This window comes from Nyctereutes procyonoides, unplaced genomic scaffold (assembly GCF_905146905.1).
Source record: "Nyctereutes procyonoides isolate TBG_1078 unplaced genomic scaffold, NYPRO_anot_genome, whole genome shotgun sequence".
Classification (NCBI taxonomy): domain Eukaryota; kingdom Metazoa; phylum Chordata; class Mammalia; order Carnivora; family Canidae; genus Nyctereutes; species Nyctereutes procyonoides.
In genome coordinates, this window is record NW_026575122.1 from 19,091,875 (window position 1) to 19,114,026 (window position 22,152).

The following is a 22,152-nucleotide window of genomic DNA, read 5'->3' on the forward strand; positions in this document are numbered from 1 at the left end:
TTTTTCTTTAATGCAACAAAAGTGCACCATTTCTGTTTTCAGAAATAGTTTCTTTCAGATACTGAGCTTGTCTAAAGTCACATTACATAAGTAAGGGCTCAGTTTGTACATTGGTTTTTACACTTTAGAGTCTTACTAAATCCTCCTTTGATCAATCTGATATCAAATAGATCTGTATTGATTTCTTCTACACTTGTTTATGGTATTTATTTTGATATATCTAAGATTAAAAGCCAAATTAACAAGTGTAATCAATTTTCTTAGTGATAAAGAAAAGTCCTCCAGTACCCGTAGACACATTCACCTAGGAATAAAAAACTTCAACAAAGATGTTGTAATAAATGGATCGATTTATTCAATCACTGGGCATAAAAACATTAGCCTTGGGAAAGCGCTTTCCTCTAAGAGCTTTAGCTACCGAGTTTCACTTGTGTTGTACCAAATGATTTGCATTTTTAGAGAAATTTCATGTCTTCAGTGAGCTCCAGTGGAAACATGAATAAATTGCTTTCTTTCCCTCTTTTTCTGACTTTATGAAGCTGAATCCATTAGGGGTCTAGTCAAAGTATAATGAAAAAAAGGCAACAACCCGTGTGATGGAAACCCCTGGATTAGGTTTCTCTCTAGTCTAAATTCAGTTGTCTTGGCCTAGGTGTCGGATTAGTAGTCTACAGGGAGACCCCTGGGGCACGTGGCAATTTTTTTTAACTGCAGCATTAGAAACAGTCTCTAGAAGTCAAGAAATTGGATAGACAAACAATAATTAAGAAATAAGTAGGTGGGAGCACCTCGGTGGCTCAGTTGGTTAGGCATGTGCCTTTTGGCTCAGGTCATGATCTTGGGGTCCTGGGATCAAGACTCGCATTTGTCTCCCTGCTCAGTGGGGAGCTACCTTGTGCCCCTCTCCCTCTTGTGCATAAGCTAGATTTCTCTAATAAATAAATCTTAAAAAAAAAAAGAAGAAGAAAGAAAGAAGTAGGTTTTCCATAGCAGTTCTCCACAAAGTCAAGTAAATCAACCTTTCCTGGCCTGACACAAAACAGATGCATAAGAGGCTTTTTTGTTATAAGTTCCTTCTGGATTCATGAGAGTGAGAGTAAATGCAGATGTTATGACCATTTAACTCATAACTTTGGATCTAAACTGACCTGAGTGTGAATCTCCGCTCACCCCGTTATCAGTGGTATGATATTGAGCAATCTTCTTCAATCTTTGGTTTCCTTACCTGTACAACAGGAATAATAATACCTGGAACATAAGGTGGTTTGGAGATTTTAAAAAAACTTTATCCCATTACCTAGTTCAAAAATACATACTGAATCCATGGAAACAAATTTAATTTTTACTTATGATCTGAATCTTACTACTGAACCAGAGACAAGCAGCTACTACTACTTATACTGAGAGTGGGATTCTGCATTTCTAGTAAACTCTGAGTAATGCCGATGCTGGGATTTAGAGAACACACTTAGCGACCACAAACATATAAATCACCTAGAAAATGATATTTATTTTAAATTTTTTTCTTTGTCTTTATTTTAAATAGATCCATTCACTTTTATATATATATATATATATATATATATATATATATATATATATATATTAAAAAGGAAGGCTACCACATCTGAAATCTATAAGGATTTGATTTATGGTTTTGGTGGAAGAATTGGTTTTGTTTTTCTGGGAAGACTTATTTCTAGGAACTATTTTGCTGCTAATAAGTTATGTATTTACTCATATAACTATATTTGGACTAAATATTGGATATTTGCATTGACAATCTCAGCATACATCTCAAAATTCAATTTTTGCAAAAGAATTAATTTTTTCATCTCTAGATTTGTCATTAAAAAAGTCATCCTGCATATAATCCTCTGTTCTGAAGTAGTCTGTTAATGAACATAGAGTTTGTGTATTTTCCAAACTTTGTTATCTTCACAAAAATACCAGGAAAAAAATCCAAATCCATCTATTAGCATTTAGGTTCCTATTACATATATTTGGTCAAGAAAAATTAAGCTTTGGAAGTGATAATGAAATGGTTATTGCTTTTAATTCATTAACTTGTCCTTCAGCTTCAGTTCAGAAAAATATATGAAAAGGATATGTTTTCAAATGAATGCTTAGACCGAGACTTTCTCATTTTCATAGTAGAGGAATGTTTTTAGATCTCGAGGTTTTTTTTTTCTTTTAAACCAAAACAGTTCAAATGAAAACTCTAAACTAAAATGTAAAAACAAGGATAGAGCGATAGTCCAAGATGACAGCATAGGAAGACCATGAATTCATCTCCTCCTATGGACACACCAAATATACAACTACATATGGAATAATTCCTGCTGAGAAAGAACTGAAAACTAAAGAGCTTCCTCCACAACAAGGGATAAAAGGGTCATGTTGAGATGGGTAGGAGAGGCTGAGATATGGTCTTACCAAAACCCCATCCTCACCCAGCAACACACAACAGGGAGGAGACTCTAAGATTCAGAACCTCTACCTGAAGAGGGATGGGTTTGTGCCCCACATCAGGCACCCAACCCTTGGTACCTGCACTGGAGATATGAAGCCTCCAAAATATTTGGCTTTGGAAACCAACGGGCTTCTATCCAGGGAACCCAAGGAGCTGTGGGGATCTGAGATACTCTTTTCAAGAGACTTATGTATAGATTCATTCATTCCATGGTTCAATTGTTAATTTTAAAGCATCCAACAGAGGATCAGGAAGCAGTTGGGCTTTTCTTCAAAGATAGAAAGTCTAAGAGCACTATTTTTGGCATTCTTCCTTTACTATGCTAGAGTAGGGAGACACAAAAGGCACAACCTTACTAAAATTGAGGGCATGCCTCACCTTCAACAGTCTTCTCCAGCACTGCTAAAACCACAGATGTGGTGTCTCCCATCCTCAGGGCCCAGCTTGGGTTTCGCTAAAGCCACAAGTATGCCCCACCATCAGTAGTCTCCTGCAGCCAAACTAAAGCCAGGGGACAAGTATAGTCCACATAGGGAACATATTCTGATTGTCTGGCTCTTATGGCCAGAAGGACTTGCACTTCTGGGCCCCATAGGACTGTAATGATCAATAAAACTGTTATAGGCAGGATACCAACCCCAGGCACTCCACAGACAGCAGACTGAAACACATGCCCAATCTGCACATGAGAAAGGCCCATTTAATTTTCTTGGAGCTTCAACTTGAGGGACAGGCTTCAGGTTTTCCACAAATTTAAAGGCTACAGAGGTGCTCTAAGGAAACAAGCAGGGAGACATCATCTCCCTTGGCCTCACAATAGCTAGCTGACACTTCTTGGAAAGGAGTGTCTGCTCATCTGAAGCCCTGATTCTTGCAACTGTTGCCCAAGAGATACCTCGAGATATTCTGGTCTAGCAGTCAGCAAAGTCTGTAATTGCAGTCCCACAGTACTGTGTATATGTGCATATTTTAAAAGCTGCTGCCTGAGAATCTGGCTTCCAATCAGCCTGAATCTGAGTGCTCACTGAGATCTGTCCCTTTGGAACACTGTCAAGTCCTGACACACTTCAACAATTGAAATCTATTAAGAATAAGTTAGGCCACTTGGACAAAGATTTGAGAGATAACCAAGTACTAAGACAAAGTAACGAGATTTACCTCCTACATAAGTATACTCCCTCAAGACTGAGAGAGGCTGCTTCACCAGATACATAAAAACAAGTACAGCAAGTTAAGCAAAATGAAGACAGAGGAATATGCTCCAAACTAAGACAAGACAAACTGTCACCAAAAAAAGACCTTAATGAAAAGTAAATAATATACCTGATAAACAGTTCAAAATAATGGTCATAAAGATGCTGAACTTGGGAGAAGAATGGATGAATACAGTGAACTTCAACGCAAATATAAGAAAGTGTCAATCAGAAATCACAACACTGAAAAATACAATAACTGGACTGAAAAATAGACTAGATGAGTTCAACAGCAGACTAGATGAAATAGGAGGCCTAGAGACACAGAATACAGGGCAAAGGAACTTAACGAATAGAGCAATAAAAAGAAATAAAACAATTTAAAAAAAACAAAGATAGCTTTTAAGAAACCTATGGGACAACATTAAGTGGACTAGCATTTGGATTATAGAGGTCTCAAAAAGAGAAGACAGAGAGAAAGTGGCAGAAAAGTTACTTGAATAAATAATTGCTGAAGTCTTCCCTAACCCAGGAAAGAACCAGACACTTAGGTCCAGAAAGCACAGAGAGAACCATACCAGGGTTCATTATAATTAAAATGTCAAAAGTTAAAGATGAGAGAATCATAAAAGCAGCAAGAGAAGAACAACTTAGCACATACAAGGGAACCTCCATAAGACAGTCAAGCTGATTTTTCAGCAGTAACTCTGCAGGCCAGGAGACAATGGTATGATGTATTCAAAGTGTTAAACGGAAAGAACTTCCAACCAAAAATACTCTACCCAGCAAGTTTATTATTCAGAATTGAAGGAGAGCTCAAATGTTTTCCAGGTAGGCAAAAGCTAAAGGAGTTCATCATAACTAAGTAGGCCTCACAAAAAATGTCAAAGGGCTTTCTTTAAGTTGAAAAGACACTAACACATAATAAGAAAGCATATGAAAGTAAAAATCTCACTGGTAAAGGTAAATATATAGAAAGGATACTGAGTTAAACACTTATAAAGCTAGTATGAAGGTTAAAGACAAATTAGTAATTTTAACTATAATTATAATAATTAGTTAAAGGATACACAAAATAACAGACATAAAATATAAAGTCAAAAACATAAAATGGGGGAGAGGGATAAGAATGTAGAGTTATTAGAATACATTCAAATTTAAGTTGCTATCAACTTAAAATAGACTGATCTAGAAAGAGAGAGAGTTATATGTAAAACTCATGATAACCACAAAGCAAAAGCCTACAAAGATACACAAAAGATAATGAGATAGGAATCTGAACAATCTGAACTAAAAAAATTCATCAAATCACAGGGGAAGAACAAGAGAAAAAAGGAAAAAAAAGAACTACAAAAACATTCAGAAAATATTTAACAAAATTGTAATCAGTTCATTCCTATCAGTAATTACTTTAAATGTAAATGGGCTACACTAACCAAAAGATATAGAGTGACTGAATGGATAAAAATCACAACTATCTATATGCTGCCTCTAAGACACTTACTTCAGATATAAAAACACACAAGGGAAAGTAAAAGTATGGAAAAAGTGTTTCCATGTGAATGGAAATGAAAAGAAATATGAGGTATCTATACTTACACAGACAAAACTTTAAAGCAAAGACTGTGACAAAAGACAAAGAAGGAGATTACATAATGATAAAGGGATCAATCCAACAAAAGGATATAGCATTTGAAAATATTGTGAGAATATGTACACATCCAACATAGGAGCACTTATATATATAAAGCAAATATTAAGAGACCTAAGAGAAGAAACTGGCAATACAATAATAGTAGGGGACTTTAATACCTTACTTACATCAGTTGATAGATTAACCAGACAGAAAATCAATAACGAAACCTAAGCTTTAAGTGACACATTAGACCAGATGGACTTAATAGATATATACAGAACATCTATCCAAAAGCAGTAAAATACACATTCTTCACAGGCACACATGGAACATCTTCAGGATAGAACACATATCAGGCCACAAAACAAGTCTCAATAAATTTAAAAAAAATTGAAATCATATCAAGCATTTTTTTGATCACAGTGGTATGAAACTAGAAATAGTTACAAAGGAAAACTGGAAAAAAAATCACAAATACATGGACATTAAATAACATACTACTGAACAACCAATGGATCAACAAAGAAACCCAAAGGGAAATCAAAACAATACCTTGAGACAAATGAAAATGGAAATACAGCAACACAAAATCTATGAGATTTGGCAAAAGCAGTTCTAAGAGGAAGATTATATCAGTACAAGCCTACCTAAAAAAATCAGAAATATCTAGGGAAAATATTACACCTTACACTTAAGGGAACTAGAAACAAAAGGAACAAAGCCCAAAGTTAGTAAGGTAAGAAATACAAAAGATCAGAACAGAAATAAATGAAATAAAAATGTTTAAAATATATAAAGGATCAATGAAACTAAAAGGTGATTCTTTGAAAAGATAAACAAAATTGAAAAACCTTTAGCTATACTCAACAAAAAAAAGGCTCAAATAATTAAATTCAGAAATTAAAGAAGAGAAGTTATAATGGATACCATAGAAATACAAAAGATCATAAGGAACAACTATGAAAATCATATGACAACAAACTGGAAAACATAAAATAAATGGATAAATTGTTAAAAACACACAACCTGCCAATACTGAATCATGAAGAAATAGAAAATCTGAATTGACCAATTACTAATAAGGAGATCAAATCAGTAATCAAAAACCTAACAAACAAAAGTCCAAGAGAAGACAGCTTCACTAGTGAGTGAATTCTACCAAACATTTGAAAATATAATACCTTCTCAGTACCCTTCTCAGACTCTTCCCAAAAATTGAACAGGAGGGAACATGTCCAAACTCATTTCATGAGGCCAGCATTACCTTGATATGAAAACCAGACAAGGACACTACAAGGAAAATTATAGGCCAATATCTCTGATGAAGATAGATGCAAAAATCTTCAACAAAATATTAGCAAACCAAACTCAACAATATATTAAAAGGGTTATACACCATGAGCAATTGGGATTTATTCTAGGAGTTCAAGGGTGGTTCAACATCTGCTTATTGATCACTGTGATATAGCGCATTAATAAAAGAAAGGATAAAAATTATATGATCATCTCAAGAGATGCAGGAAAAATATGTGCCAAATTCAATATCCATTTATGATAAAAACTCAACAAAATAGGGATAAAGGAAACATACCACAACATCATAAAGGCTATATATAAATGACAAACCCAAAGCAAGCACCATCCTGAATGGTGAAACGTTGAAAGTTTTCCCTCTATATCAGGAGCAAGGCAAAGACATCCACTTTCTGCAGTCTTATTTAACATAGTACGAGAAACCTCAAACACACCAAGTAAGAAAGAAAAAGAAATAAAAGGCATCCAAATAGTAAACAAAGAAGTAAAACTGTCACTATTTTCAGATGACATGATTCTGTGTATAGAAAACTCTAGACTCTGCTGAAAAACTATGAGAACTATAAATGAATTCTGGAGAGTTGCAGGATACAAAATCAATTTATAAAATTCAGTTATTTCTATACCCTAATAGTGAACTATCAGAAAAATAAATTTTAAAAACAATCCCATTTAATAAAAAGAATAAAATACTTAGAAATAAATTTAAATAAATACTTAGAAATAAATTTAATAAATTTAATAAAAAGATGAAAGACCTTTACAGTTAAAACTATAAAATACTGCTAAAAGAAATAGAAGAAAATACAAACGTATGGAAAAATATTCTGTGTTCATGGATTGGAATAATTAATATTGTTAAAATGTCTACACTATCCATAAAATTCTATAAATTAATACAATCTCTATGACATTTTTCAAGAACTATAAAAAATAATTACAAAATTTGTATGGAAATACAAGACTCCAAGTAGCCAAAAAGCAACCTTAAAAAAGTACAAAGCTGGAGGTTTCAGGCTTCCTTATTTCAAACTATACTACAAAGATCTAACAATCAAAACATTTTATTGGCATAAAAACAGACATAGATCAATGAAGTAGAGTAGAGACCCTCCCAAATAAACTTATGTCTACATAGTCAATTAATTTATGACAAAACATTTTATTGGCATAAAAACAGACATAGATCAATGAAGTAGAGTAGAGACCCTCCCAAATAAACTTATGTCTACATAGTCAATTAATTTATGACAAAAGAGAGAAGGATATACAATGGGAAAAGAATTTCAATAAATGCTGTTGGGAAAACTGGACAGCCAAAAATGAACTCAAAATGGGTTGAAGACTTGAATGTAAGACCAGAAACCATAAAACCACAAGAGGAAAACATAGATGGTAAGCTCCTTGATAATGGTCTTGGCAGATTTTTTTGGATCTGACTCCAAAAGCAATGGTAACAAAAACAAAAATAAATTATTAAGACCACATTAAACAATTGCAAAGGAAACTAGCAACAAAATGCAAAGGCAACCTTCTTAATGGGAGAAGATATTTGCAATCATATATCCAATAAGGGACTAATATTCAAAATATATAACTCACACAACTAATATTCAAAATATATAACTCACACTACTCAATAACAACAAAAAGAACCTGACTAAAAAGCAATCCAAGAATCCAAACTGACATTTTTCCAAAGAAGACATTCAGATGGCCAACAGACACATGAGAAGATGCTCAACATCACTTATCATCAGAGAAATGCAAATCAAAACCACAATGAGATATCATCTCCTACCTGTCAGAATGGCTGTTATCAAAAAGACAAGAAATAACACGTGTTGGAGGGGTTGTGTAGAAAAGGAACCCTTGTGCACTGTTGGTGGGAATGCAAATAGAGCCACTATGGAACACAGTAGGAGGTTCCTCAAAAAATTAAAAATAGAATTGCTATACAATCCAGTTATTCCACTTCTGGGCTTTTATCTGAAGAAAATGAAAACACTGTATTGAAAAGATGCCTTCACCCCTATGTTCATTGCAACATTACTTCCAATAGATAATATGTAGAAGTGACCATCAATAGATAAATGAATAAAGAAGATGTGGTATATATACATAATGGGATACTGTTCAGTCGTTTAAAAAAAAAGGAAATTTCTCACTTATACTATATGTTGGCAAATCGAACTCCAATAAAAAATATACAAAAAAAATTAATATCTGCAACTTAAAAAATACAGACTTTAATAAAAATATATCAACTCAAAAAAAGGAAATTTTGCCATATGCAACAGCATGGATGGATTTTTATGTTAAGTGAAATAAGTTGGGGACAGACAAATATTGTATGCTTTCATTTATGTGTGGAATCTAAAAACAAAACAAATCCATATTGGTAGTTATCAGAGGAAAGAGGGGTTGGAGTGGGCAAAAGGAGTCAAAGGGGTTAAGTATATGCTGACAAATGGTAACTAGACTTATTGTGGTGATCATTTGTAACATGCAAATATCAAATTATTTTGTTGTACTCTTGAAGCTAATATAATATTATATACTAATTTTACCTCAATAATAATAAGAAGAAGTTAAACTGTGCCATGGTAACACTGAAAATTCAAACTTCTTGGACTGAGCATTCTGAGAAAATTAATCTGTGATTAAAATGTAAAAGAACTGATAGTTCATTGGGCAAGAATATAGGCCTATAAATAAATCAATGGACCTGGGTTCTAGTCTTGAATTTACCACAACTGATTGTGACTGTACAGGGCCTTGGAGCCAATAGTTTTTTCTTTGTTTATTGGCTACTGAGCATCCATTTCCCTTTCTTTGGTAATAGTGCCATAATTTCATCCAGTAGAATAACTCCTTCTCCATGTATACATCTTAATAATCAAAATCCTCTAAGATAAGGGGTAGAGGATGGGCACATAATCTCAATAAGGCAAATTGTATCTTTTCTCACAGGACTTTGAAACCTCATCAAAATGATGTAAAAGTAGGATGAGACTGGAAGTTCTAACCACAGTAATTAGGCAAGAAAAAGATATCTAAATTGGAAAGGAAAACCCAAACTGTCTCTACAAGCAAATGACATGATTCTATATTTAGAAAATCCCAAAGAGCTTTTTTAAAAAGCAAAAACTACTACAACTAATAAGCAAGTGTGGCAAAGCTGCAGGGTTCCAAGATAGACACATAAATATAGTTATGTTTCTATAAACTAGCAATGAAAAATCTGAAAAGAAGAAAATTAAGAAAAAATTCCACTTACAATAGCATCCAAAAGAATAAAATACTTAGGAACAAATTTAACAAGGAAATGAAACATTTATACACTGAAAACTGTAAAACATTGATGAAAGAAATTTAAAAAGACATAAATAAGTGGAAACACATGCCATGTTCATAGATTGGAAGACTTAATATTAACATGACAGTACTACCCAGAGTGACTACAAATTCTGTGCAATCCCTATCAAATATCCAGCAGGCTTTTTGCAGGAATGGAAAAAGCAATCTTCGGCAGCCTGGGTGGCTCAGTGGTTTAGTGCTGCCTTCAGTCCAAGGTGTGATCCTGGAGACCTGGGATTGAGTCCCATGTCAGGCTTCCTGCACGGAGCCTGCTTCTCCCTCTGCCTCTCTCTCTCTCTCTCTCTCTCTCTCTCTCTCTCTCTCTCTCTCTCTGTGTGTGTGTGTGTGTGTGTGTCAAACAAATAAATAGATAGATAGATAGATAGATAGATAGATAGATAAATACCAATCTTCAAGTTCCTATTAAATTGAAAGAGACCCTGAATAGCCAAAATAATCTTGAAAAAGTAGAACAAAGTTGGAAGATTTATACTTCCCTACTTCAAAACTGACTGTGAAGTTATAGTAAACAAAACAGGATGGTACTGGCATTAAGGTCAGAAACATAAACTAATGGGATAGAACTGAAAATCAGAAATAAACCTTCATGTATATGGTAAATTGATTTGGGACAAGAGTATAAAACCATTCAATGGGGGACAGAATAGTCTTTTCAACATATGAGCCTGGGAAAATTAGATATCCACAAGCAAAAAAAAAGAATGAAATTGGGCCCCCACTTTAAATGTACAAAAATTAACACAAACTAGATCAAAGATCTAAAGATAGGAGCTAAAACAATAAATCTCTTAGAAGAAAACATAATGAGCAATCTTTATAACATTGGATTTGGCAATAATCTCTTGGATTTGACACCCAAGAGCACAGACAAAAAAAGAAATGATAAATTGAAATCCATCAAAATTTCAAACTTTTGTGCATCAAAGAATACTATCAAAAAAGTGAAAAATACAGAAAAAAAGATATCTGCAAATCATATATCTGATAAGGGTTGGATATCCAGAATATATAAAGAACAAATCAACAACACCAAAAAAACAAACAACCTGATTAAAAATTGGGCAAAGGACTTTAATAGACATTTCACCAAAGACATGCAAATGTGCAATACACATGAAAAGATGTTCCACATCCCTAGTTATTAGATAAATGCAAATCAAAACCAAAATGAGTCATAATTTCACTCTCATTAGGATGACTATTATCAAAATAATAGAAAATAACAAATGTTGGCAAGGACCTGGAGCATTATCGACAATAGCCAAAAGCTGTAAACATACCAATGTCCATCAACAGAACAAACAAAATAGAGTATATACATATAGTGAAATATTATTCAGCCTTAAAAAAAATATAATGACATTCTGATACAGGCTACAATGTAAATGAACCTTGAACACATTATGCTAAGTAAAATAAGCCAGCCAAAAAGGGACACTTTCTGATTCTACTTATACGAGGTACTAAGAATAGACAAATTTATAGACAGAAAATAGAACAGAGGTTACCAAGAGTTGCAGGGTGAGGAGAATGAGGAATGTTTAATGGACTCAGTTTCTGTTAGGGATGTTGAAATGTTCTAAAAATGGATAATGGTAATGGCTTCACAACATTGTGAATGTATTTAATGCCACTGAATTACACACTTAAAAATGGTTAAAATGATACAGTTTCTATTTTATATTTATTAAGACAATTTTAAAAACCCACCACCAGAAAAAAATAACCAGCTCTGATCTTTAATTTATGGACCTTCAGGTGACAGTAGACCATTTTTTTAAGATTTTATTTATTTATGCATGAGAAACACAGAGAGAGAGAGGCAGAGACACACAGGCAGAGGGAGAAGCAGGCTCCCCACGGGAAGCCTGATCCGGGACTTGATCCCAGCATCCCAGGTTCACAGCCTGAGCCAAAGGCAGACAGACACTCAACCACTGAGCCATCCAGGTACCCTGACGGTAGACCTTTTTTTTTTTTTAAGATTTTATTTATTTATTCATAGAGACACAGAGAGAGAATGAGAGGCAGAGACACAGGCAGAGGGAGAAGCAGGCTCCATGCAGGGAGCCTGACGTGGGACTCGATCCACGTGGGATCACGCCCTGGGCTGCAGGCGGCGCTAAACCGATGCGCCACCCGGGCTGCCCTAGACCATTTAATAAGGAGTAAAATAACTTCAATATACTTTGTTTCTCACCCCCACCCCGCTTTTGCACTATTGTTGTCATACATTATACTTTTACATATGTTATACTTTTATATATATTATAAATCCTATACTATATTGTTACTGTTTTTGTTCAGTCAAATATCATTTGAAGGAATTTAATAACTAAAAAAAATTTTTCATGTTTACCCATTTCCTTGCCACTTCTAACTCTTCATTCCTCATAGCATAGACCCAAATTTCCATCTGATGTCATTTTCCTTCTGCCTGAGGACTCATTTCCTGCAGTACAATCTGCTGCTGAGGAATTGCTTCAGCCTGTCTTAGAAGACAAGCTGTCTTCATTGTGTGAAATTTTGTCTTCATTGTTGAAATATATTTTTAATAGGTATAGAATTCTGGACTTTGATGGGTTATTTCTCTTTTAGTACTCTTAAGTTTCTTGAGCTTAGAATTTGTTGAACTTCTTAGATATATGGGTTTGAGGTGTTCATCAAGGTTAGAAAAATTTTCAGCTGTGATTTCTTAAAATACTTTTCAATTCTTTACCCATCTCCTTCCAGAACACCAGTAACATTTATAATAGGCTGCCTGCAGCTGTTCTACAACTCAGCAATATTCTACTTATCTATTCTACTTATCTTTTTAAATTCTTTGCCTTCTTTGTTTTATTTTGGGTATTTCTACTGCTATTCCTTCAGTTTCACTAATTGATTTTTTAAAAGTATTTATTTATTTGAGAGAAAGAGAGAGAGCATGTGTGCAGGAGCTGGCAGGGGCAGCAGAGGGACAAGCAGACTCCTCATTGAGCAGGAAGCCCAACAGGGGGCCTCTTCCCAGGACTCTGGGATCATGACCTGAGCCCAAGTCAGATGCTTAACCAAATGAACCACCTAGGCACCTCATTAATTGATTTTTAATATGCCATCCATGTATCCACATAACATTCTTTTCTTTTCTTTTTTCTTTTCTTTTCTTTCCTTTCTTTTTTGAAACAGAGACAGAGCACAGGCAGGGAGGAGGGTCAGAGGGAGAGGCAGAAGCAGACTCCCTGTTGAGCAGAGCCCAACACAAGAGTCCATCCCAGGAGTCTGGGATCATGACCCCAGATAAAGACAGAGCCACCCAGGCATCCCAAGATGGGAATTATTTAAAAAGAAAACTACAGGCCCAAAATGGTGTCACTTGATTGAGTCAGCCCAAGTTACCAAACAGGGGCAGTTTTCACCTCCTCCAGAAATGTACATTATAAACTGTTGATCAGGAATATATTAAATTTACTCAAGGCAGTAAGTTGAGTGTAGAGTCATACTGTTTCCTATCTCTCAAATGTCACTGGATTTTGTTGTCTGATGTCTAGTGTCTTCAAAATCATGGTTTCATATTTTTGGTGGGAAGAATTGTTTTAGGAAAGAAGATAATCTGATTTCCGTTAGTCCATCTTGGCTGGAAAAAACTGCTAGGTTTGTAGTAGTATCAATAGGAAATATAAAAAGAACTATATGGAGACATCAAGACTATATTTATCTTAAGAAAGAACTTTGTGTCTGAACAGATTGATACACCTGAATCAGATATTCTCATTAAAAGTTTAGATATTCAGAAGAAGAAATGCAGTATAAATCTGTGTCAACATGGTACCTCCATGTTGTACCTCTTCAGTGCTCCATCAAGGTCTAGCTCTATTCCATCTGATTAAGATACTAGTGCTTAAGGAAAAAAGAACCTATAATTTTGAATCTGAATAGACATCTGATCCTTGTATAAATTTTAACAAGCTTCAAATATTAACAAAAACCTTTGGAAAGGGAATTTCTATATACCAGAACCTGTAATATGAGAAAATACATCTCAGTTTTTGACGCTTAAAAGAATATGCCAAACTTGAAAAATACCTTCTGCCTTCAAAGTTTACATCTTGACTATTATCCTCGCCACATATAGAATAACTACTTCACGATTTCTACTTCACAACTTGGAACAGATTGCCTTTTTGGTTGTTAACAAAAAGTAGGAAAGTATTACCCAAAAAACCTTGCATGTTTTTGGTAGAGTGAGAGGAACTATAGACTCAGATTTTGGTTCATAGAATTTTTCCAGAGCTGTAAGATGAGAAGCATCACAAATGACAAGCCAATATTACCAAAGAAGCAGGAGAAAGATAGAAAACAGAAAGGAAAAGAGAAGCATCAAATCCTATATTAACATCAATATGTTGACACTTCAATCATGCATTACATGACTACCTCAACAACATTTGCACTGCGGTTTTTATATGCTATTTGCCTCGTGTACACACACACACCCCAAGATACACTCTCCCACTTTGTCTGTTCTGTGTCCCAGAAAACTGACTTTAGACTGCATGTCACAGGTTCATTTGCCTTCTAGCTTCCTGGTTTGGATTTATCCAAAGGGCATCACCAGCCGGCGATCAGAGGTTGGGAAGGTGGAGAGGCCAGGGAATTATTCCTCTGTCCCTGACTTCATTCAGCTGAGTCCTGACAGCAGCGACACTCTATAGCTACTGTTTCTAGCTTCTGTCGGAAGACCCCTTTTCTAAATCTCCATTTCCTGCTCAGGGTGCAATAACAGCATCCTCTTCCCTTTTACCTTTCAGCCCCAGGGAAGATCATGGCATGGCATCCCTCTCTTGTGATGGGCTGGGTGCCTCAGCATCCCTTGTCGATTCCTTCCCCCTGCCCTCAGCTCCCTATGTGGTTCTTTCATTAAAGTCTCTTCAAAATCCCAGTTGAATGTGCCATCTGTTCCCTCCTGACCGATACCCTCTCCTTCTGTATTGTATCAACTGGGGGTGGCTAAAAGCAAGCAAATACAAGAAATATTAGGAAACTTCCACTTGCTGAAAAGTTCAGTTGGTTAGAGAACAATGCTAATGAGGCTGAAATTAGTGTCTGGCTGTGCTCCAGGACCACAGGCTGTATCCCTGACCAGCCATTTTACACACCATCAGTTGCAAAGAAGACCATGCCAAAAAGGAGACATGACTCTGTGCCAGTCCCTCATCACTTCTGGGAACATATTTCAAAAACTAGCCGTTCATTGAGATAGCTTCAAAACTATCTTTGTTCCCCAAAGACAGCTTTTGTAATGTGATTCTAATGAAAATTTTATATAGAGCATTTTAAATCATAAAGCCATACCTGTCCATATCTTTGTCAAGAAAACACTTTCATTTGCTTACTTAATCTGTAGTTAATTCATAATAACACAGGTTAAAAGTCAAGCTTATCAAAATATGTCTTATATTGGTAACAGGATTCAAAGATTATAAGAATATATGTTAGCTCATTTCTTTAAAATTTTCAACTGTTATGACTAAATAAGTTAAACTACACAACTGTTGCTTAAAGAATAAACAATTAAAATATTCTTGAAGTGACTTTTTTTGAGAGAGAGAGAGAGAGAGAGAGAGAGAATGAGTTCATGCAAGCCAGGGAGGAGGTGCAAATGGAGAAGGAGAGGTAGAGAGAGAATCTAAAGCATGCTCCATACCCAGTGGAGAGCCCAACATAGAGCTCAATCACATGACCCTGAGATCATGACCTGAGCTGAAATCAAGAGTCAGATGGTTAACCTACTGAGCCACCCAGGTACCCCTTGAAGTGATTATTAAGTGTAAATGACGAACTTTCCATTTCTTCACCACTTCTCCCCTCAGTATAGTCGCCTTGTAAAACCATGTTATAATTAGGTTACTGTAAATGTACTGTTGTATTAATATGCTATACTGAACCTACGTCCATGGTGTTAATTTCACATGATTTGAATTCATGGAGGGAGGGAGACACTTCTGTTCCTTTTTCAGAAATCAATTTCTGATACTCTCTACTATTAGCAAGAAAGAACTATTTTCTACTAAACTATTTCTACCTATGACTTTAGGTAAAACGTGCTGAAATACTACAGCAAAATATGATTTTATTATTAATAATATTATAATGCTAAGACCACCCACAAGATATGAGCATTTTTATACATAATATTTATTCTTAATCATTTTCATAACACAATCTGAGTTTTATTTTTTAACAAAACCTTCTGAGTCGTTTTGATAAGGTCAACAGAAAGCACAATCTTTTAACATTAGGTGATCAACTTTTTGACAATAGCGGGACCAGCATAGCTAATGGAATAATAGCCTGCAGGGTCCAGCTAAATATGATATACGAATGTAATCAACCTCTGTGATGACTATTCAGAAGTAATCCCTTTAGCTTTGAACTGCAACATATATTTCAACAAAGCAAAAACCATAGGAAGAAATTCTCTGCAGACCACACTGATACAATACAGCCTTCATATCCTGCTCTATGTGCTTGCTGCTTATAGTGAGTTTTAAATTTAAGGTAATGACTACTGTATATTCATGTGAGCATACAATACTTTTGATTTGTTGTGGAAAGGTTGAATCCATTACCAGGGGTCTAGTCTATAAACTCTGACACAACCTTTATGTATGAGTTAGTATTTACCCTTTTCTAGAAAAAAGCCACTAAAAATGTTTTGCATGCCAAAATTATAAAAACTCATTTACCTATTCATTCTCAAAACTACTAGTCGGTGTCTCCTCCATTTTAATTCATACTCCTCTACCAATAACATTTTTTAAATCACATTTGCATATAGTACTGTATTATATGAAAATTATATGCCATTGTTTTCAAGTGAAGGGATGGAATGGTATTTTGAGTCTAATTCAGCATTTACTGACTTATTCTATTGGTCTTTGGTACAGTATAGGCTAAGTGGTGGTAAATAAGATCCTTTTGTTGCCCACCTGAGGGAATCCAGCATTTGAGAGTCTACTATTAGCAACAGACAAGTGCCTGTTTCTACTGAAGTGGTAGACAGTATAAGCAAATATCATACTCTCAACTTTGTATTGCTTCCGGTCTCCTTGCTGGAGTAGTATTGGTCTTAATTTTCCAGCTTCCTTGAAGTACCACAGATCAAACATCACAAATCACATTCTAAGTCAAACCCACAGCACAAAACCTAGGGTAGGAATCAAAATGAGTGCTTTTGAAACAGTGTAACCAGGATGCCTGGGTCGCTCAGCAGCTGAGCGTCTGCCTTTGGCTCAGGGCATGATCCTGGAGGCCCGGGATCGAGTCCCACATCAGACTCCCTGCATGGAGCCTGCTTCTCCCTCTGCCTGTATCTCTGCCTCTCTGCGTCTCTCATGAATAAATAAATAAAATCTAAAAAGGAAAATAAAGAAACATTGTACCAAGAACAGTCCTGTGGTGCTCATCTTGCTGCAAATGTAGAGAAGTATCAGAGCACCTGAATGATGAGTTCAGGTGTTCCCCTATATAAGTTAATCATTGCCAAGGCTTCCTAGAACAAAGAGTGTCTTTTATTTAAACCATCAGTTGTGGCCTACATTAAGTAAAAGAATAGCTACACATATAGCTATTCTCCTCAGAGAATCTACTTGGGAAATACTCCCAGTAAAAATTATCTTTCCTCAACATCTGGGGAATAAGTGCAAAACAATTACTTGAGACAAATCAGGCATAATTTTAAACTTGGAAAATTCAGGAAAGATTTCCCCAGCTTAAGAGATTTTGTTACATACTGCCAAGTCAAAAGGAATGTTGAGTTTAAGATATTAGATAATATAAAAGTGGTATTGGGATGTTAGGTTGTTCTATATATTGCGATGCAATGACAAATATTAAACTGAGAAGTCCAAGGTAGTTCCTTACCTAAAAGAATGCTGTTAGTTAAGGTAAGGGCTAAGTTCCTATTACAAAGAGTCCCAAGGTACAGTAGCTTAATAATATACAAATTTGGGCAGCCCTAGTAGCTAAGCGTCTTAGCATCACCTTCAGCCGGTTGTGATCCTAGAGACCTGGGATGGAGTCCCGCGTAGGGCTCCCTGCATGGAGCCTGATTCTCCCTCTACCTGTGTCTCTGCCTCTCTATGTGTGTGTCTCTCATGAATAAATAAATAAAATCTTAAAAAAAATGAATATACAAATTTGGGACACCTGGGTGGCTCAGTGGTTGAGCATCTGCCTTCAGCTCAGGTGGTGATCCCAGGGTCCTGGGATTGAGTCCCACATCAGCCTCACGATGGGCAGCCTGCTTCTCCCTCTACCTGTGTCTCTGCCTCTCTCTCTGTGTCTCATGAATAAATAATTAAGATCTTTTTTAAAAAAAGAATACACACTTTTATTTCTTCCTTAACCCTAAAGTGAATAGTCTGCATTTACAAGGCAGCTCCACAGGTATTTAGGGGACCACGATAATCCATTTTGTGGCAGGGCTTCTCAATCTTGCACTATTGAAATTTTGAGCTGGATGATTTTTTGTTGGTGAGGGGGCTGGGGTATCACTGTCATGGTCATTGTAGGTTATTTAGCAGCATCCATGGCTTCTACCCTGTGGATGTCAGTATGCTTCTACCTATGAGTTGTGACAACCAAAAAGTGTCTCCAAAAGCCACCTGTGGGGTAAAATCACTGCCAGTTGAGAACCACTCGCCTAGGATGTTGTCATTATCTGCATGTTAGAAACTGAAGCATGGGGTAATGGTTCTATGTCCAAGATTGAGGAAAAGGGAAAATTTAAGGAGGAATAAATGCCCAATGTCTAACACTCAGACCCAGAAGCAGTGTATTACTTTGTTTCCACTCACTGGTAAGAATTTAGTCTTGTGGCTTAGACTAAGTATTTATCTGCTGACAAGGAAGATCTAATATAGAGGGGGAAGAAATGAACTCTGATAAGTGGGTGGCAGAAGGAATTACTGGAGCCATGTCTTATGTGGGCAAGAAATGGTGAAGTCTAGAGTTAGCCTTAGATGAGAGCATAGGTAAGATAGAGCATATAGAACAAAACAACACAGAGCTTGTGGAAGTTTTTTTCCTACTGTCTTTTTTTTCCTACTGTCTTTTATTTTCTCCATGAAACCAGAAAATACATCATGGGCAGGGTTAGAGTTTTGGGAAAATAGAAAAAAGAGCTAAATAGCCATCTAAGAGAGAAGAAGAACAAATGGACCAGGAATGTTTAATAGGATGGCCTGAAAGCAATTAAAATCCACCAGTGCCTATGGCTATGAATTTAAAGTAAGGCCTGGTTATATGTTTTTTTTTCCAGTCACATTGAGGTATATAGTACAGAAGAGGAGTAAGGATACAGTTGAATTTATTCTAGGGTTATAGTTTTGCCAAATGAGTATGACAAAGTGGGAAAAGAGTAATGAGGTCAGACTATATGCAAGGGGGAGAATGGCCATAGAATTTATGTTAATAAAGAAAGAAAGAGGGGAGAGAAGGGATCAGAAAAAGAAGGAAAAATGAAAATGTGGCAAGAGTGGAGGTCCCAGAGAAGTAGAAGAATTGCTGGTGTTGGGGTACTAGAAGGAGTGATCTAGAAAGATAAAACTAGAAGTCAAGTAGTTGAATGTTGGTAACTGAGTTTAAGAGGGATCTGGAGTTATTGCTAATGGCAAGGTCTAAGTATATCCATGGGAATCAATGGCTGCAGAAGGGTGTGGGACCAGATCTCAAAGAACAGAGCTCAAGTAATTAAGACCCAAGGTGAAGAATCCTCTGCTTGTACATTTAAATTGCTAAATTAAGACAGAAGTAGTGAGGTAAAATGAGCCAATGATAAAATCAACTGAGAATGATCCCGGTTGTAGGTAGACCACAACAATAGTTGATTGTATAAACTGATAACTGAATTTTAGGAAGAGAAAGAAAGGAGGTGAATGTCCTGGAAGGGAACAACAGGGTGCAAGCAGAATACCTATCCATCTCCAGCCCCAGTGGTAGCAAAACTGACAGAAAGAAAAACAAAAAAATCTGCTAGGTTGGCAGTGTCTACGGAGGACAGCCCCATTTCCATTAGAAAGTAAAGGAAATTTCAGAAAATGTAATAAGGATACATGGAAATGTTTCAGAAGTTGTGGTAGGAGATGGGGACAAAATAGAATACAGGAAATGAGAGATCTGGAGACTAAGGCCTGCGAAAAGCAAGAATAAAGAGCATATTATTAGATTACTACCAGTGAATTCAACTCAAAAGCTAAAGGCCAGACATGAAAGTTAAGTACAAAATTAACATGTCTATTTATATGTATAAACTTCCCATATCTGATCTAATAATTTTGGATACTTTCTATTGCTCTCTAAATTAATTTTCTTTCTGAGTATCGCTTCAAGTCATTTTATCCCCCAAAAGGTGGCTGTTCCAGTTACCATTTATGTGTCACAAGAATCTTGTGGGTTAGGAATTTAAGCATGTTTTGGTAGACCTCAGTTGAGGTCACCACTGGTGGTGCTCAGCTGACAGATGGCTAGTTTGAAGGATCCAGGACAGTTTCCCTACAGACTAGAGCCTTAGAGGGATGGCTGGAAGTTTGGACTCAGATGGAATTGTCAAACTGGAGCATCTTACATGTGACCTCTCCAGGATGGCAGGGCGGTTATTATATGGTGACTTGCTCCCTCCAAAGAAAGCATCCCAAGAGAACCAGGAGGAAGCTGCACAGGGAGAAATACCAATACAATAAGCCTTTTCTGACCTTGCCTCAGAAATCGTGTAGCCACTTTTTCCACATTCCAATGATTAGAAGAGTCCTAAGCCTAGCCCAGTTTCCAAAGAAGGTGAATTAGATTCCACCTCTGGATGGGGGAGTGACAAGGTCATATTGTTGAGGAACATGTAAAGTAGGGGACATCGTGGCTATCTTTGACCAATATAATCTGCCCTGGTGACACAGTGGTATATACACTTTTATACAGGTGATAAGGGTAGATATCTCTGCAAAAGGATTCCCAGGTTCAAGTTCAATATAACTGTAAATTGTATTTGTGATAAATCATTACATTCATACATCTTTTTTCCTGTAGGAGGATCTAGAAGATCCACAAGGGAAAGTTTATGTCAAATCCCAGAAAATTTGGAAGAAGAACTCAGTGGGTATGATAAATCAAGTAAAAAGTTTTTATTGCATACAAATTAGGCAAGATACTAAGTATAAACTGATTCTTCAAACACAAGAAGAATAATTTCATCTAGTACTTGATAATACTAAAAACTGTCTAAAAAAATCACAGATTTACTTTAAAATATCACATAAGTTCAAGCGCTTTTCATTTTTTAAGCTGTGTGTGAAAATTAAAAAAAAAAACAAAAAAGTATCTTTCAAGTGAATGTTTTTACTTTCTCCCTCAATATAAAATTAAATATTGAAATTTTTTATTTCAGATTTCCTGATAATCAAAAAACTGAGACTTAAACCAGCTTTGGACTCAGCAACAAAGCAAGAAGAAATTTATCATGTCACCTTGGTCTTCATAACTATAATAGGAATATGTTTCAAATTAATACAGATAGAATTGTAATAAAACTATGACTGTGTTTAGATTGGATTTTGGTATTGCAGTGTACAAATTCATTCTAAATCATCTAAATTCATAAAAATAATAATACATCTCAAATGGTTAGAAATATCAATAATCATTCATAAAACAAACTAAAATTTTGCTCTTATCCACTATCCCACAAGAAAGAGTGTTATTATAGAATCAGAATCTGGTTGTATCTAATGAGAAAATCATTTTAAACTTAAGGAAATCTATGTTGAATAAATATGGGAAAATATTTATTAAAATTCAGGAAGTCTTTTCAACATAGATGAAAGGATTATAAGCAGCAGAGACTATTGTATTGTACCATGCAAAACAGTTTCCTTTACAGAGATAAAGATGGCTTTACCTCTGTAAAGGAAACTTCTGTTTCCTCTACTCACACCACTTCTGACACCAAATGCATGGGGTTTTACACACCAAGCAATTTTCCAATTCTCAGCAGATACTGACTGGCTGTCTTACAATTTAACTCCATTCTGACACTAACTGCCAGGAGTTAGTACAGATCTCAGACTAAGGGATAAGTTCCACAAGATTCTTTCCCACCTTAAATTCTAATCACAATGCCC

The 22,152-nt window shown here is 35.7% G+C and overlaps 1 protein-coding gene across 1 annotated transcript in view; it reads left to right on the plus strand.

Annotated features, from left to right (window-relative positions):
• TTC29 (tetratricopeptide repeat domain 29) overlaps positions 1 to 21,508 on the plus strand; it is a 241,496-nt gene extending 219,988 nt beyond the window's left edge. The window contains exons 12-13 of the mRNA XM_055336226.1: positions 21,062 to 21,131; positions 21,420 to 21,508. Coding sequence (XP_055192201.1) covers positions 21,062 to 21,131; positions 21,420 to 21,450 — 101 coding nt within the window. The 3' untranslated portion in view covers positions 21,451 to 21,508. The remainder of the gene's footprint in view (positions 1 to 21,061; positions 21,132 to 21,419) is intronic.
• Positions 21,509 to 22,152: the final 644 nt, after the last annotated feature.